The sequence below is a fragment of the Oxyura jamaicensis genome, chromosome 5 (assembly GCF_011077185.1).
Source record: "Oxyura jamaicensis isolate SHBP4307 breed ruddy duck chromosome 5, BPBGC_Ojam_1.0, whole genome shotgun sequence".
NCBI classification, from domain to species: Eukaryota; Metazoa; Chordata; class Aves; order Anseriformes; family Anatidae; genus Oxyura; species Oxyura jamaicensis.
The window spans coordinates 18,762,063-18,777,711 of NC_048897.1; the positions used below are offsets into that span (position 1 = coordinate 18,762,063).

Consider the following 15,649-nt stretch of genomic DNA (forward strand, 5'->3'; position numbering starts at 1 on the left):
ATGGGTGCGCGGCGCGGGGCGTGCGGGCCGGCCCCGCCCCGCCCGGCCGCGGCTTTATAACGGGCATCCCCATGGCCGAGGCGGGGAACCTGCCGCCGCGGGACGGGCGCAGCCGAGCCCCGCCGGCCCGCACGCAGCCACCCGCCGAGCCCCGCCGTCCCCGTCCCGTTGCTGCCACCCCGCCGCCGCCTCCTCCTCCGAGGGGACGATGCCGTCGCCGCTGCTGCCCGCGGCCTGGCGCAGCGCCGGGGCTCGTCCGCTGCTGCTGGCGCTGTTGCTGGCGCATCTGCCCCAGGGCGGCGGGCACCGAGCCGCGGGGCCCCGGGTAAGTGAGCCCCGCTCCCCGCCGGGGCCGCCCCGCCGCCGGTGCGAGCCCCCCGGGGCTGGGCGCGGAAGGGCTCGGGCGGGCTCCGCGTTCCCGCACCGCTCGTTCTGTGCCCGGCGTGGCGATGGGGCTGGGTCCGCGCTCCGCGGTGGGGTTAACGGGGTGCCCGCGGTACGGCTAGGTGCCTCCGGCCCAGGCTGCTCCCTGCGGGAGGCTGGCTCTGCGCTTTTGTACTCTGACAATGCCTGACGCTTGCTGGGGCTGCTCGTTTCACTTAGCAAACTGTCGCCGTGCTCCGGGGGGAGCCCAGCATCTCTTCTAAATATGGTCCTCCCAGTGCAGCACCGCCACAGGCATCTGCCCGCAGGAGAGCCCTCGGGCGCAGGGCAGCAGGCCGGTGGCTGCTCCGCAGGCAGTACTGCCACAGGGACGTGGTCCTGGGTAAGTGGGAAAGCTCCATCTCGGCAGGCGTGTGGGATGGGCTGACCGTGTGCGTTCTTGTCCCATCGGTCTGCACGTTATGAAACGTAGTGCCTAATGAGCTGCCACCGTGGTTAGGCAGATCAGGAGCCTTCGGAATCCCGACTCAGCCAGAACATAACAACACGGGACCTGAGTGCAATGGTCTAGCTTTTTAATAGAGCTGCTGTTTGACCATGATGGCAATTAAACGCTTCTCAGAGCTGTGGCTGCGCTGGTGTCCGTGTTCAGCTGCACTGCACAGCCTCTCTTACGGCCAGATCTGTAACAGCAGCTGTTGGAAAGTGGCAAATTAGATCTAGTGTGTGCCATAAGTCCTTGGGGACCAGTTCTGCAGGATGGGGAGCTGTAAGGGTGCTTATGCATCTATCTGTATTACCTGACACAGAGCCTAAAGCTCAAAGTTGGAGTGGTGCTGTACTGAGAGGACCTTTGAGGTGATAACTAAGCATCTAGCTATGTGGCTAGGGCCCCAAATAAGCACCGGTATCTAAATGCTTTAATGAGGAGCAGTTGAAACAAAGAACAAAATGAAAAGTCCTGTTGGCAGTGCATAATTGCACAATGAGCCTGTCTATCAAACAGTTTCCATATAGGCCACTTTCATATACTGTACTTTACAAGGCAGTTTAATTGCTCCCTGTGTTGTGTCATCTTTGGAGTGGGAACTGCTTCCGGAGACTGGAAAAGCAAATACAAGGGGCTACTGATTTACTTACTGCTTGAAATCAGAGAACCAACTTTGGTATTATCCCCTTCATAACTGAGGAGAGCGTCAGCTGAACTGAGCACCAATGTCTACAGTTCTGTACAAGAATCTGCCGTAATGTTTTAACTTACAAGCTTTTAGGTGGGAGGCCGTGGGCTTCCAGGATGTTTCACAGGTGAAGCCTCTCATCTCATCCACCAAGTGTCTTGCCTATGTGCATGCAAAGATGGAGAACTCGGCCTGCTCATTTGCAATCATGTTGATAACCCCTGAGCTTTATCTCTGGTAGTGATTAGACATTGCTAGTAAGGCTGTTACTAGTGTAAAGATGCCATACTTTGAGCAAGAAAATTCTTAATTATTCCTACTTTTTTTTAATGATGCCTACCAAGTTACATGACTGTTTTTCATGTGGACTTGTGATCAAGACTATTTTCCCCTCAGGAACCCTCCCTGACCTATGAGGTCACTGTGGTAGTTCTGGGGACTAATTCTGTAGGCATTCAGTTGCTAGGTGTGATACTTACCCTTTCTCTTCTGTACAGTAAGCACTAGAACTACAATGTGTCCAAGTTTGAATGCTTTTAAAGGCAAACAGTAACTTTGATCCAGCCCTTCTCAATGAGTTTAAATGAGCATCTGTAATGCTTGAAACAAGTTCTTAATCTCTCTCTTTTGCATTTCCCTCTTACTGCAGCAGTGTTGCTGCTAACCTAGGCAGCCAGCAGTGTCACTGAGTGCGTAAGCACAGAATTATGACTTGCTGCTGCTTGCAGAAAATGATGAACATTTAAGGGTGGCACAGAGAATGGGTAGATCCATATTTCTTGTGCCAATGCAGGATCAAACTTTCAGATGAAATGAGATGATTGTGTGGATACCAAGGTAAATTACAAGAGCAGGTGATATCCACTGGACTGCTGAGGTACTTCTGGCTCTCAAAATTGTACAAAGCTTGATGTTTCTTCCTACAGTGAAACTGTGAGCAGTGACATGAAGCATTTAGGCTTGCGAAGTATCAGTGACCTGTGGGCAACATCTGGCTTTTGTATGTCTGCTGTGCCCAATGACAGTTAATAACTGTTCCAAGTAAAACTCTACAGTAAGTCTGATGTCTTGGGTGCCCTGGAAATAACTTGAAAGTCCAGGGCTATTAAGATTTTTCTTCCTCACTTGACAGACTCGAAGAAATTGTCTGCTCTGTTATGGGACTGCATGATCATTTGTACTCTTGTAGGTCTGAAGAGCACAGTGCAAATGATCAACTGACTACATTTGGAAAATGCCTGTCTGAAGAATGTTCCCATGTGGAAAAAGATAATCAGGCTTGACTTTCTATTCATATTCCCTTCCTTCATGCCTCTTTCTCTCTGCTGGCATGAAATCTGGAATTGTGTGACAAGACAAGTCTTGCCATTTCTTCTCCTTGACCCCACAGCTTGACTTGCAAAGATGGGGAGCTTGACTGGGCTGGCTCTTGCATCTCCTACTGTGTGATGAATTTGAGCAGTGCTCTCTCATGGCAGATTAAATAGATTGTGCCACTAAGCCCTATTTTCCTCCATCTGGACAATGAATTGTCTTCTATCTTTCTAGTTCAGAAAGATATCTTTCTATACAGAAAGACAGAGCTATGTTTCCTGGGTGCCCCTTGCTTTTTGTGGCCAATTCCTGACCATCATGAATGTATTCCATTTGTGGCAGAACCATTAGTAGCTGAAATAAAAAATAAATAATAAAATACTAGAACAGGAAAATAGTGGGTGCTTGCAGAAGTATAACATGACTGCAGCAATCAAAAGCTGTCCTAGGAACAGGCTTGAATTTGTGGAAGACTGGGGATCTGTACCCCCATTGACTAATTAGGACTAAGAAATGGGAAGCAAGGGCACTCACTAAATTTTCTTCCTAGTTTCATGCATGGAAACATGCCATATCCCTCCTTGAAAGGAATGCTGATTGGAGATAGGGAGAAACCTTTAAGCTTAGTGCTGCTGTAAAGGGAAGGTAGTAGGCAGTAAAACAGTGAAGGTTCAAACAGGTTCCAGAGCATTAACTGGAGTGCCACAGAACAATGCAAACTCCCTGCTGCAGCTGGATACTAGTTAAAACCCCACATGACCTCACTAAAAAGTGCTGAAAAGGCTCTAGCAGCATTGCCATACCCTCTGGAGGAGTAAGCAGCATGGCAGCTTGTGCTGAGGAGGCTGTATTGTGTTGTCTTCTCACTGCAGCACCACTGGTAAGGCTCTGCAGAGCAGGTGTCTTTAGGCATGCTCTACTAAACCTAGGGAGAATGTTTTCTTCATGGTAGGAAGAAATGATTGAAGGATATACAATAAAATGCAAAGCAAAGGGCTATGTATAAAGTATATCTAAAACTAAAGAGTGAAACTTAGAATGGGTTTTCAGTAACTGAATTTTGGTGCTTGGTTTGAGCTTACATCACTGCATTGCAAGGGTCAAGCTATTACTTAACAGCTGAAGCATTTTAATGTTTCAGATGTCCTTACTGTTGGAGGGATTTCCATTTTAATGAAGGAATAAGTACCCAAAGGCAAGTGCCTAGAGAAGTGTCCCCTAACGGGACAGATTTGTTGTCTATGATGCATAGCTTTTGGTTATAGATACTCTGTTTTGGTTGGGTGGTAGTTGTTCTTGCCCAAGTAGGAACTGTAATTATGTATGGAGCTATAGTAATGATTTATCTTCCCGTCCTTGTTCGTACTTGGGTCTTTAATGTTAAATAGCTCAATTCCTTGCAAACTAACAAAGAGGCTGATCTGACTTGCTTTTTCATAAATTATGCAGCTGTGTTGAGGAACAGTATTCATTCCTGCGTGGAGAAGTATTAAAAATTACATTGCAATATGTTACTATTAGAACAGTGAGTCCTGTTCTAAGCAAGAAAGCACTGTAGGATACAGCTTGTTCTGTGTAGTCTTAGTGTGTTTTAACTGCTTGAGCTTCTGAATTGACTTCAAGAATATTTCACTCATGTTAATTACCTCTGCTCCTAATGAAAGATTTCTGGCCAGCAAGAGACTTGGTACAGAGAAAGAAACTGCTTGTGTACTTCTGCTGGCGCTGGTAGCAAGCTCTGTAGCTCTGGAACATCTACAATGATAACCTCTTGGACAAGTTTTCAAGTTTCTAACGCTAGTCATGTGCTAAGGTAATCTTCGCAACCATCAGCGCAGAGCAGATGCTTTCTTGGCTGCTTTTATTTCTAGATGGCCTGAAGCAATTGGTAAGATGACTGTAAACTTCATTTCAGTGGTACAGTAGTGCTGTAATATTAATAATGATGTTTAAATATCTTAGATGTTCTTATCCTGCCATCTAAAACTAATTGCGACATCACTTTGTCGGAATAAAACAACAAACAAACAAAAACCCATTTGTCTCCTACTTGGCTGCTGAATCCCCATTTCTTCTGAGACTCATATATCCGACAATACAGTTAAGTGTTGTACAATAAACTTTATGCTGACATTAAAGGCTGAACACTGAGGCAGTACAGGTGAAACTGAAGCTAATGCCTCACGTTTGAAGGCTGCTGCACTGGCTGTAGGATTTAGCTGCCTTTGTGAAAACATGAGGGCTTCCTCTTTGGAGCCTCACTGGTGGCTTCCACACGGTCTCTGGTGACACAGTGTCCAGGGGCCTGGCAGTACAGCAAAGCTTGCCCCAAGTTTAATGTGCACTGCTGATAGCTCGCTGCTTTGTTCTCAAGTGAGGTTCATGCAGAGAAGCAAAAGGTGTAACTTCCACCTTGAGCTGTGGAGCTTTCTTTCTTGTTAGACTACATCTTCACTGTCACTGAACTGGTAGGATTGTAAGTCTTCTATGCTTGTTTGTGAAAAGCTTCTCCATTCACTAGGTTTGTGCCCAAACGCTACAAGGCTGCCACTGCTGTAAGTGAATCACTTCTGTGTTGGCGCTTTCTGGGTAATGTATGGTGTCGGTGTGAAATGTTTGTCTGCCCAGAGAAATTACTGGGATGACCGTGTATGGAACTGTCTCCCTCTTCTGACAGGCTGACACACACTAGCAGTTGGTGTTTGAGGTCAGCAGCTCGCATGTGAAGCCTTCTGCATGCCATGGCTTTCACTGCCAGTGTGTTCTGGCACTGAGGCCCTTCTGGTGGTGGCTGTGTGAGAATCAGCCCTACCTTATTTTCTGCGAGGCCTCATAGCTGTAGGAGAGAAACTGAAGGAAGGCATAGCTAGTCACACCAGAGTAAAGCTTCCACTCAAAGCAGTGGAAATAACCACCTGCTGTACAAAAGAGTCCTTTTTGCATGGCCTTGTGTGGGCTATGGGCAGCTCTTCAGTCTGAGAGCAGTCAACCCAAGTCAGCTCCCTCAGGACCAGACCTTGCCTTGAAATTGGGCTCGTGACTCCTGTCAGGGATTGCCCTTTCCTTAGCACAGTAGGCTCCTGATACAGCTTAGATCCCTCAGTAACACTGTAGATGGTGTTGGTTATAGTCATGAGCATTTGAGAAGAATCATCCCCTCATTTGAGGGAAATGTTGCCTTGCATAGAGGCATTCATAAATTCTGCCTGTGCTAGCTGGGCATGAGGCTTGCACACTGCAAGTATGTCCTTAAGAGGTAAGGAGGGGTAGGATGGAGGAAACCAGCTTTGGTGTGTGAAGCAATTTGCTGTAGTCTGCATGAGTCTTCCAGGGTAGCTTTAGTATCGGTCTGCACCTGACTGGATGTTGTGAAGACCAAGATTGCCAGGGGCAGCCAGGAGGTATGGGCCTCAGCCTGATGTCCCCCATGGCAGCTCCTCAGAGGCAGTGGTGCTTCTGTCTCCAGAGCAGGGGGTGTCTAAGCCTCCGTAAGCCTGGAGCTCTTTGCACTGTCAGTCTCTTCCCTGGTGGTCTCCCATCTGTAGCCTGCCTGGGAGGACGTGCTTCTCTGCTGGGTTTGTGTGTTTTTTGCCTCCCACTGCCTCATGGCTGAGCCAGCTGCTTTTGAGAGCCCACTGACAGGTGTTCTCACCTGGAGCGGCATGTAGCTGTGCAGTGGGGAAGTGAGGGGTAGGTGTGAAATGAGGGCAAACTTGGACCTTGAGGGGAAGCACCTGTGGCTAGAGATAGGGAAATACTAATTACTGAAGGAACAGAGGCTATACCATTAAAGGTTGGCTTGGGTGTTTGTCAAGTAGAGTCTGGCAGCAAAGCCAGAGCAACCCACCAGTGCTGCTGGCAGACTCTTCCATGCAGGTGGAGGAAGCTGTGGAGGAAGCCATGCAGGAACTGGTAAGTGTAGGTAGATAATCTGCTCTGCCATGGGTGTCCTGACTGAGTGATCACCTGGGCTGGAGCTGGAGTTCTACGGAGCAGCTACGGCCTCTGGATGACAAACATGGATGAATGTGAGCAGGGCAGTACTTACATGGGTAAGTGCAACAGAATACTGCACTGTTCATTAGTACAAACCAAGGCCATGTGCCATTGTTCTGTAAATTGGGTTGCCTTGCCCCCAGATGTCTTGACTTTAGCTAGGGAGAAAGCAGCAGTCTGTTGTCATTCATTAGTCTTTCTGTGTGTAGGTTAGACTGAGCCCACTGATACTGGCTGAGTAGGCTACATGGCTGCATATTAGCTCTAACGTTAAAATTTGATTTGCTGCTGGAAGAGCATTGGCCTGGCATAAACTTTCCCTGTTCAGAGACTCATGGCAATGAGTATCACTTCCCCTTACCTTCCACGGGGAAAGAAGCCTGCTGTTCTGCAACACGAGGCATTTGATTAAAATTGGGAGTGGAGGGGTGTTAAAACAAAAAGGGTGAGTTTGGAAGTATCGTAGGAAGTGGAAGGGGAGGGCACAAAGGAATAAGGAAGATGGGGAAGTAGGACAGATGAAATAGCTTGCTTTCGTGAGGTTTTTCTTGGCCACTGGTCTAGTTAATGACAGTTGGAATCCTATCCAGAGGGAAGTGCTGATCCTCAAATGGGGAGGAGAGCTTCCAAACACTTAGTGGGCAGATTCGGTTTCAGAGTTTCTCTTGGCTACCAGTCCCCAGTTACCATTTACTGGGTCACAGACTAGAAGGAATGTGGAAAATGTTATCCATCCCTGTTCTCTTCTATGTTCCATGACTGAGATCAATCACTTAAATTGCTCAAGGAAGCCATGCTCTGTCTTTTCATGAGAAGTCTACCAGCCAAGCTGCTACATTTGTGCTTGTTATGAGGCATGGGGTAGTGCATGTTGTATACTTCTGTGGAGTTCAGCATACTTTAAGAACTGTTTTTCTTTGGTTAAAGATGAGATCTTATTCTTCAGTTTTAACTGTAGTGCTTTAGGGTTTGACACTCCAGCAACTTTAAACCATCCAACACAATCTTAACATAAAGGTAACTGTCATAAGTTCTACAGCAGCCATGAAAACTGAGAGGACTCACGTCTTGAGCTGCAGAAGCACAGTGTGGCTGGTATAGAGGGGGAGTGCAGCAGGAATCAAGTAGATAAGAAAGCATATTCAGGTGAAAACACCTGGTAAGGTTAGTGGTATCCTTTTAATGTACAACAGGGACATGTGCCCAGAGAAGACATTCAGATGTACACTATCTCTAGATCTTGCTTCTCTGTTTACTAGACACAGATACTAGTCACAAGCAGATAGGTTGATAATCTTTTGTTGCAGCATAGACTCCCTTGAATAGCATGAAGATTAAAGAACCTACTCTAGTTTGTACATCAAGCCATTTCCCTTCCCATGTCTTTGAAGCTGATTTACATTGTAGTGCATAGGCTGAAACAAATACTTGGGGGAATGAGGTGCAAGTAGAGAACTAAAAAGCCAGAAGCTCCTGGGTGTGTGACTTCCAAGTGGAAGATATTAAATGAATTGGTGTTTGTGGATACTGACCAGGTAAAAGGGGGGGGTCTGTCTGTGCCAAGTAGCTACTTCTGATTTGAGTATAGTTACCATACAGGATGGTAACTCATGGGATTTTGCTTGGAGTTTTGCCTCTGGCTTACTTCTCTACTCTTAAGAGTGAGTGGGCAAGTGTTGCAATAGTTGATGAGCTATGTACAAAAGCAGCTTTTAAAAATTGTGTTTGTCTGGAATGCCAGCAGATAATCTGCTCCAAACTTTTAATGGAAAGGCAGATTTTAATATGTGCATTTCTCAGACTTACTGAAAGTAAAATACATCTAAGGTAGAAGTCCATAAAAGACTGATATACAAAACAAGCAGAGCTGTAATAATGAGTAAACTCATTCTCGGGAAGTATGGTGGAAGTGCATCAGCCCAAGTTTGTTTTGGATGCTCATCTTCAGGGACTTCCAGAGAACTAAGCATTCTTTTCACAGTGAACACAAAGTGCTTTATTACACTACGTGGTGGTGGCTTTTTTTTTTTTTTCCAAACGATTGAGCTTTTACATTGAGGCAGGCCAGTTGGTTCCAAAGCAGTCTAGGTGTTGCTGGCTGTGGTAGCTGAAGATTTTGGTTCTTCATAGATGCCAGGTTTTGTCCTTTCTTTGGTTCCCCTGAAGCAACCAGTGTGTTGGCAGGAGAAAATGTATTCTGCTGGACTTGACCTGTCACTTTCTTAAAACTTACAAAGTTGTTGAAAACTAACTGTAGGAACTCTCTTGAACTTTACAATTCTATCAGTCTATAATCTACCAGTTGTGCATACCCTGAAAGTCAGGATTACTTTTAAGGTGTCTGATGGAGCATCAAATAATTAAATGTTCTTGCCATGATGTCACTAGTATAGGTGCCTCTTGAGGGTGAAGAGGAAGGGGAGTTGGTGTAAACTGCTTCTGCTTTTGTCTTTGTCTCATTGAGAGCTAAGGCCAACCTCTATTTCATGATTTTTAATGTGAAACATGGATACCTGAAGGAGTTCCAAACAAGCTGGAATGGGAACAGAAAGAAGTTGTGAATTTCTTAACCAAGATGCTACCTGAAGCGTTTTGGCAGTAGTATTGGAACTGAAGCTAGCTGTTGCTCATCAGCATACTGCAGTGAACAGTTTGAAGATTTCTAGTCTGGATGTAAAAGCAACCGTAGGACAAAGCTACACACAATAGCTGTTAAAACACTGACAGACGTTACAGACCGGTGCAGATGAGTTAATGGGCTCTTAACCTAGGAGGATGAAGCTTTCCTGCTGTGATTCTTGCATGAAGGTAAATAGGAGAAAATATCAGTCCCAACTTCCAAATTGAGTTTTGCTTGTAGAGCTAACTTCAAGGAAAGCTTAGCATGTTTTCTAGAAAACCATTTTTTTGGTGCTGAAATTGGAACTGAGTGGGAAGAAAACGATCTGCTACTCTTGACACAGTAAATTTCCGTGTGTATTCTTAAAACCTGCCCTTCAATATCTCTGGAATTGACCCAGTTGTTTGAGAAATGTATTGTGATTTGAAAAATTTGAGATGCTGATCTAGCTTGAATAGTTGGTGAGTGTCACAAGTAAACTGTTTTTTCTTAGTTTCCTGTTGGAACTCTCAGAATTTACCTAAATGGCTCCAAAAATTGCTTCTAGTTCTGCTGGCATTAAAGCAAACTAAAAACAACAAAAAAGCATACACAATTGCTTCACATAACCCAGGGACTTCCCCCAGGAGCCCCAGAATAGATGGGAAGAGTTCAGCAGGAAAATCCCATGCAGTTTAAAAGAGAAGGATTTGATTTGGCTTTAAACTTGAAAAACCACAAACACTTGTGCTGTCAAGTGAATGACAGTCCTAAATAGAAATTATTTTTCAGCTGTCAGCAGTTCTTTGCTACGGGAAGAGAACACTGAGTTACAAAGGCATATATTTTTCCCCTATGTTAAAGAAAAGGTAGGTGTTGTATCAGAGTAACTGTTCTTCCTGCAAAACTTCATACCTTCTCGGGTGTCCCATGCAACTGTTAGCTTATTACTGCTTTTCATGGTCGGAAGAAGTCCGCATCAGACTTCAGCTGGGGACTCTCGATCATAACTACTTTCAAGTCAGCCAGCTCACTGGTAGTGTCCCCTTTTAAGAACAGCTACTTACACAAGCTTTCTGACTAGCTTTTTCCTCATCCAGACTTTTGACAAACTCAGTTCCACACCCTCCAAGATGTGTACTCTGTATGCCTCTATTCAGGCATGGCAAGGAGAGCGGAAGGACAGTTCAGAACTTAGTAGTTCTTGCTGAGCCCTGTCTGGAGCTGCCCCTCTGGCAAAGGTGAGTCCACCTTCAGGAAATAATGCTTTTCTTGGGAAATCACTGAGTCAAGTACACCAAGTAAAACTGTGCCTACATTTTCCACCCAACATGCTTCCCTTTGGTTTGTTTAGCTTTGATAAACACTTCTTAGGTGTAGAGATTTAAACAGCTTTTCAGTGCAATGGTGAAAGGCAGCATGTCAGAGCAAAAGCTAAGGATGACTTTCACTTCTTTTCTCATCCTCACCTTTCATGAAACCATGGGGAATCCAAGCACTTATTCAGAAGGTGCCAGAAGACTGCTGTTAGACATGATGAGGTCACCTCCGATTAGGAGGACAAAATAGGGTGTTATCTTTGGTTTGACTCTTTGGTTAGTATTTATTAGAAAGCAAACCTAGGGATTACCACAAACAAACTAAGCCAAGCACTTGAGCTCTTACTAGATGGCAGACTGATGTTCATGCATATCCATGTATTTCCTAAGGCAAACAATTAGGATCAAGTGAGAAGAGATAATCTTGTTAAATCGCATGCCAGTGTTCAGAGGGATAGAACCATACTTATCTAAAATCACTGTAGTGTGACTTGCTAGTGAAACAAATGAGCTAGCAGATGCTGATGTAAAAATACAAGATGCACTTGGCATCTCGTGTGTTGTAAAGTGATTGACACCAGTGCTATGCACAGCTGGAAAGCATCTGAATGAAGTAACAATAGATTCAACAGTAACATACTAATAGAAGACTGTATTTACAAATGCTGATACTGAAACTTGCTCATTAATGCCCTGTACTGAATGGCATACAGGATTTGATGGTTCTGAATGGAGGAAGCCCCTCTAAATAGTTGGGAAATAGGGATTTAGGACTTGTTTCTTTCTCAGAGTAGTGAAAACCTTCTCCCTCGTGCACCTCCTCTGTCCTTATTTTTTGCTAGCTGCCCTTACTTTGTCTAGCTGCTGTCTGGCTTCTTGTTACTCTTGAGCACTTGGCTTGGAGCTTCAGATCCCTGAAGTGAAGGGAAGGTATCAGGAAGCTTCTGACTAATTCTGCGAGGAATGTGCCTGTTTTATTTCTATTCAGGGGAGGAAGATGATGGTACCTGATGTCATCTTGTTCTCTGATGAGAGCTAAAATGTACAGCTGGCCCTAGAGAATCTTTCTATGTGTGTTATAGGGTAACATCTTAAATCTAGTGGTCTATGCAGAGGTTGCTAAACTTGAATTCTGTCAGTTGGACATGCTGCTTTCAGACAATGAGAACTCTAGGAAGTTTCCCTGTAAGTGTGATTCTCCCTTTGGAACAAGACTTGGTAGAAATTGAGGAAGATTGTAAAGCTTACCCACTTCAAAACTCAAATAGCAGTGACTCCATAAACATTACGGGCTTCTAAAGAGGCAGTTGTAAAGCACTGAACGAATAATTGGCAAGTGTCTGTTTTAGTTGAAGCTTGGAATCTGCTCTGGTAGTAGCAATATAAGCTCTTAGGCTAGAAAAGAAAAACAGAAGGCAGATTCTTCTTTACCAGTTTGAAAGGTCAACAGTTCCCCTGAAAATAAGGGAGAGCTCAGAACCTATGACTTGGTATCAGTCAATATGACCAGATTAAACTCAAATGTAATTAATCACTTGGTTGGATTATTCACTTTTGCCAAGAAGAATTTCTGTAGGTTTCAAGCTATGCCAAAGTTTCTGCTCTTCTCCTTGTTGGTGTGGTGAGTTGACCTTGGCCAGCTGCTCCCCCAAGCTGTTCTTGCACTGCCCCTCAACAGGGCAGGGGAAGAAAAAGATGAAAATACTAAGGGGTTGTGATAAAGACAGGTGCACCACTTAAACAGTTAATCAGATCACAGCTGAACCTAGCCATTGGCTTTTCATCCTTCCCTTCTGGAAGGCAGCACAGAGTTAGTTGTGAGGAAGAAGTACTATGCTGGACATGGTACTGAATAATTCTGAAAAGCAAAATGCCAGAAAAGGAAATGGCAGATGTGTCAACTCTTGACAAATTTCAACCTGGGCAGCTTAAAAGAGAATCTGTTTAACTTCTGGTTCTGGTGTTCTGCATCCTTGGGTGTGGACAACCCCCTGTTCCTTCCCTGGTGCAAGTGTGTTTGGCCCTTAACTAGCTAGGCTTTCTGCTGGTATGTCACTGCTATCCAGTGAGGCAGAAGATCACGACAAAGCTTTCCTCATAAATTTAATCATGTCTTCTTTTTTTTTTTCTCTTAAGAGCTCAAGTTGCAGGTGCTGAAACTTGCCATGCTAGTGCTCTGTGCTTGTTGGTGGGAAGGACTCTGGAATACTCCAACTGAGTGCAGCTTCAGAGACTGCTCAAATGCCGAGGTTGTCTGATGAAATGTCCTGTGTGTCAGAAACCAACACTTCACTTCTATTAAAACTTTCTAGTTGCTTGAGGAAAAAAATTTTTTTTTTTTTTTTTTTTTTTTTTTTTTTTTTAAGATTAGATCTTTAGATTTAGATCTTTTGTTGGGGCAACAAGAAATTAGTACGTTGCAGGCAGTCTCCAAATAGAATAGAAATAAACCTTTAAAAAGTTTCTAGAATCTACTAACTATTCTAACATTTTAATCTGAGGGCTTATGCCTTCATCAAATCATCTCTTAAAGCCTAATGAAGGGTATTCCACTGCAGTAATTCACAAGCACTTACTGACCTTACACTTTAAAGCAGCAATAAAATTTTACTTCCCTTCTTGCATTGCTGGCTGCCATTTGGCAGGATCTGGTGGAAAGTACAAGCTTTGAGTTTTAAAAAAAATAAAAAATAAAATGGCAACTTAAGAAAAATAACATTCTATTACAGGTAAGAAGACTGACCATTGAGGATGACTGGCAACAAGCTTAGCTGAGTACTCCTGGTACTGAAAACAGGAGGCTGTTACAGCTTTTTCAACCTATAAACCATCATTTATGCTGTATCCTTGCTGTTGGTTTGGGTCGCCAAGGTCAGGTCCGAACACGTTTTCTGATTCCTTGCTATGTGGTGAACTGGTTGCTTTGGCCTGCTGCGAGCTGTCGCTGGACTCCTGATAGAAACCTCACTTCTGAGGCAGAGCTGATGCTGAAATTTTGCCTGCCAGTCATAAGGCTGGTGCTGGAGATATACCAATCTGGGCTGTATATTCGTGAATGCATTAGATTCAGAATAAGAGGTTGGACTGCATGTATATACTTCCAGTACTCCAGATGCCTTTTTACGTAATAAACCACAACCTATGAAGGATTAAAATGGTTTTATATTTCAGATGAACCTTTACATACTGACACTGGATGGTGCATGCAACTTTTTATATACAAGGGGATAAAATTGCTTCTTTAGATGCTTACCTTCCAACATGACTCAAACATCTTGTATAAGAATGATTGTACTTGATCATCTCCTTCGCAAAAACAGAGCTTGTGTGCACTCGCCTCCTATGAGTTGTGGTCTCTGAGAAGAGGAGCAAATGTTAACATCTACTGAAACAAATAAAAAAAAAATAAAAAGCCCCCCCCCCCCCCACAATACACCCCTACTCTACCCACATTTGTACAAGGACTTGCAGTGTTCTGGTATGGTGTTCAAGCCAGGTGTAAGAGCAATCTTATGTGCATGAGAAACACGTGTGAAAACTTTCCTTCCAGGAAGAGTAAGACTAACTCTTTCTCCTGCCCTCTTTAAGACAGGGTAGGCTAAGGCCTACAAGTTTGCTGAGTAGGCAGGACTCTTTCCCGATTGAATACGGTGCATGCCTCAAAGCAATAGTAGGTTTGTTGTTCCTTTGCAAATGTGAAAATCAGGCAGGCCAGCTCGATGGGAGAGTAGTTAAGGGTGTCTGGGCTAACTGCTGCTGAAGGCAACTCTTTCTGCTTTTAACATAGGAGTACTTTGCTTGTATCCTATACTGAAATAGCTTTCCCAGTGTAGGTATAAGAGAACATTGGAATTACTTGCTTTAAACACCTGTATCAGCTACGTACAAGAACTTGTTTGATAAAAGGGAAAACTCTGTATCTCTTCAAAAGAGATCTTGGCTACCTTGTATGTCTCAGCCTTGGCATTACAACTAATTTTGTCCTGTTGCTTGTTAAGTAGCTTTCCCTTTGTGTCTGGTGTAGTGGTGGGGGTTAGATCAAACTTGTAAACAAGTAGTTTTGGACTCCGCAAGGGTGCCTGCCTTTGAGAGCAACTACAGAAGACGTGCCCCTGAGCTCTCCAGGGCATCGCCTAGACTTCATGGAGCTGGGTGGACTACCTAGAAGTGCTCTAATCTAGCATACTTCATCATGTTGTGCCCCCACTTACCGCATTGTGGGGTAAAGACACACACCCCGGTATTACGGGGTTATTATTGTGGTTATCATCATTGGTTACGATGGTGCTGGGTGCTGCTCTGGGCCAGCTGGTTTCAAACTGGCTGTAGCACATGGGGAGGTGACGTGGCTCCTTAGAGCCTGGCAGAGTTATCTGCAGTGCACTAGAAACTGAATTTCCAAGGTGTTTTGGTGGATGGGCTTGGTCCTACGTATACCCTAAAAAGAGCCTCTGTCTGAATAGGGGAAGGAAACTGAGCCCTCAGGTATGTGTGATGGATTAGATCTAGCCTAGCTAGGGCACCCTTATCAATTTGGGCTTTTAACATCTACATTCCCTTTGCTTTCAAGTCCCATGGCCAACCTGTGCAAGGTTCTTGTCAGCTGCTTTTTATTCTCTGTTGTCAAATATGTAAGTACTTGCTTGAAATAGAACAGCGAGATGATTCGGCTGAGCGCAGGGCTTCTCTGCTCATCTGCTGCTTGTTATTTCTGAACGCAGGAGTGTCAGTCGGCCTTCAGTTCTCCTTGTTTAGGTCTGCAGCATGTGAAAGTGAAAATCTGTCATGGGTGTATGTAAACACACTGCGTTAAAGCATTCGCTCTGCAACTGTGAACGAGGCACTTGATGAGAATGAGG

At 44.7% G+C, this 15,649-nt stretch overlaps 1 protein-coding gene across 3 annotated transcripts in view; it reads left to right on the top strand.

The window, feature by feature from the left end:
* The first annotated feature begins 15 nt into the window (after nucleotides 1-15).
* SMOC1 (SPARC related modular calcium binding 1) overlaps nucleotides 16-15,649 on the top strand; it is a 125,046-nt gene continuing 109,412 nt past the window's right edge. For 2 of the 3 annotated variants that reach the window (XM_035328923.1, XM_035328924.1), the window contains exon 1: nucleotides 16-325. In XM_035328923.1, coding sequence (XP_035184814.1) covers nucleotides 209-325 — 117 coding nt within the window. In that variant the 5' untranslated portion in view covers nucleotides 16-208. The remainder of the gene's footprint in view (nucleotides 326-15,649) is intronic. The other variant, XM_035328926.1, reaches the window with a different exon arrangement.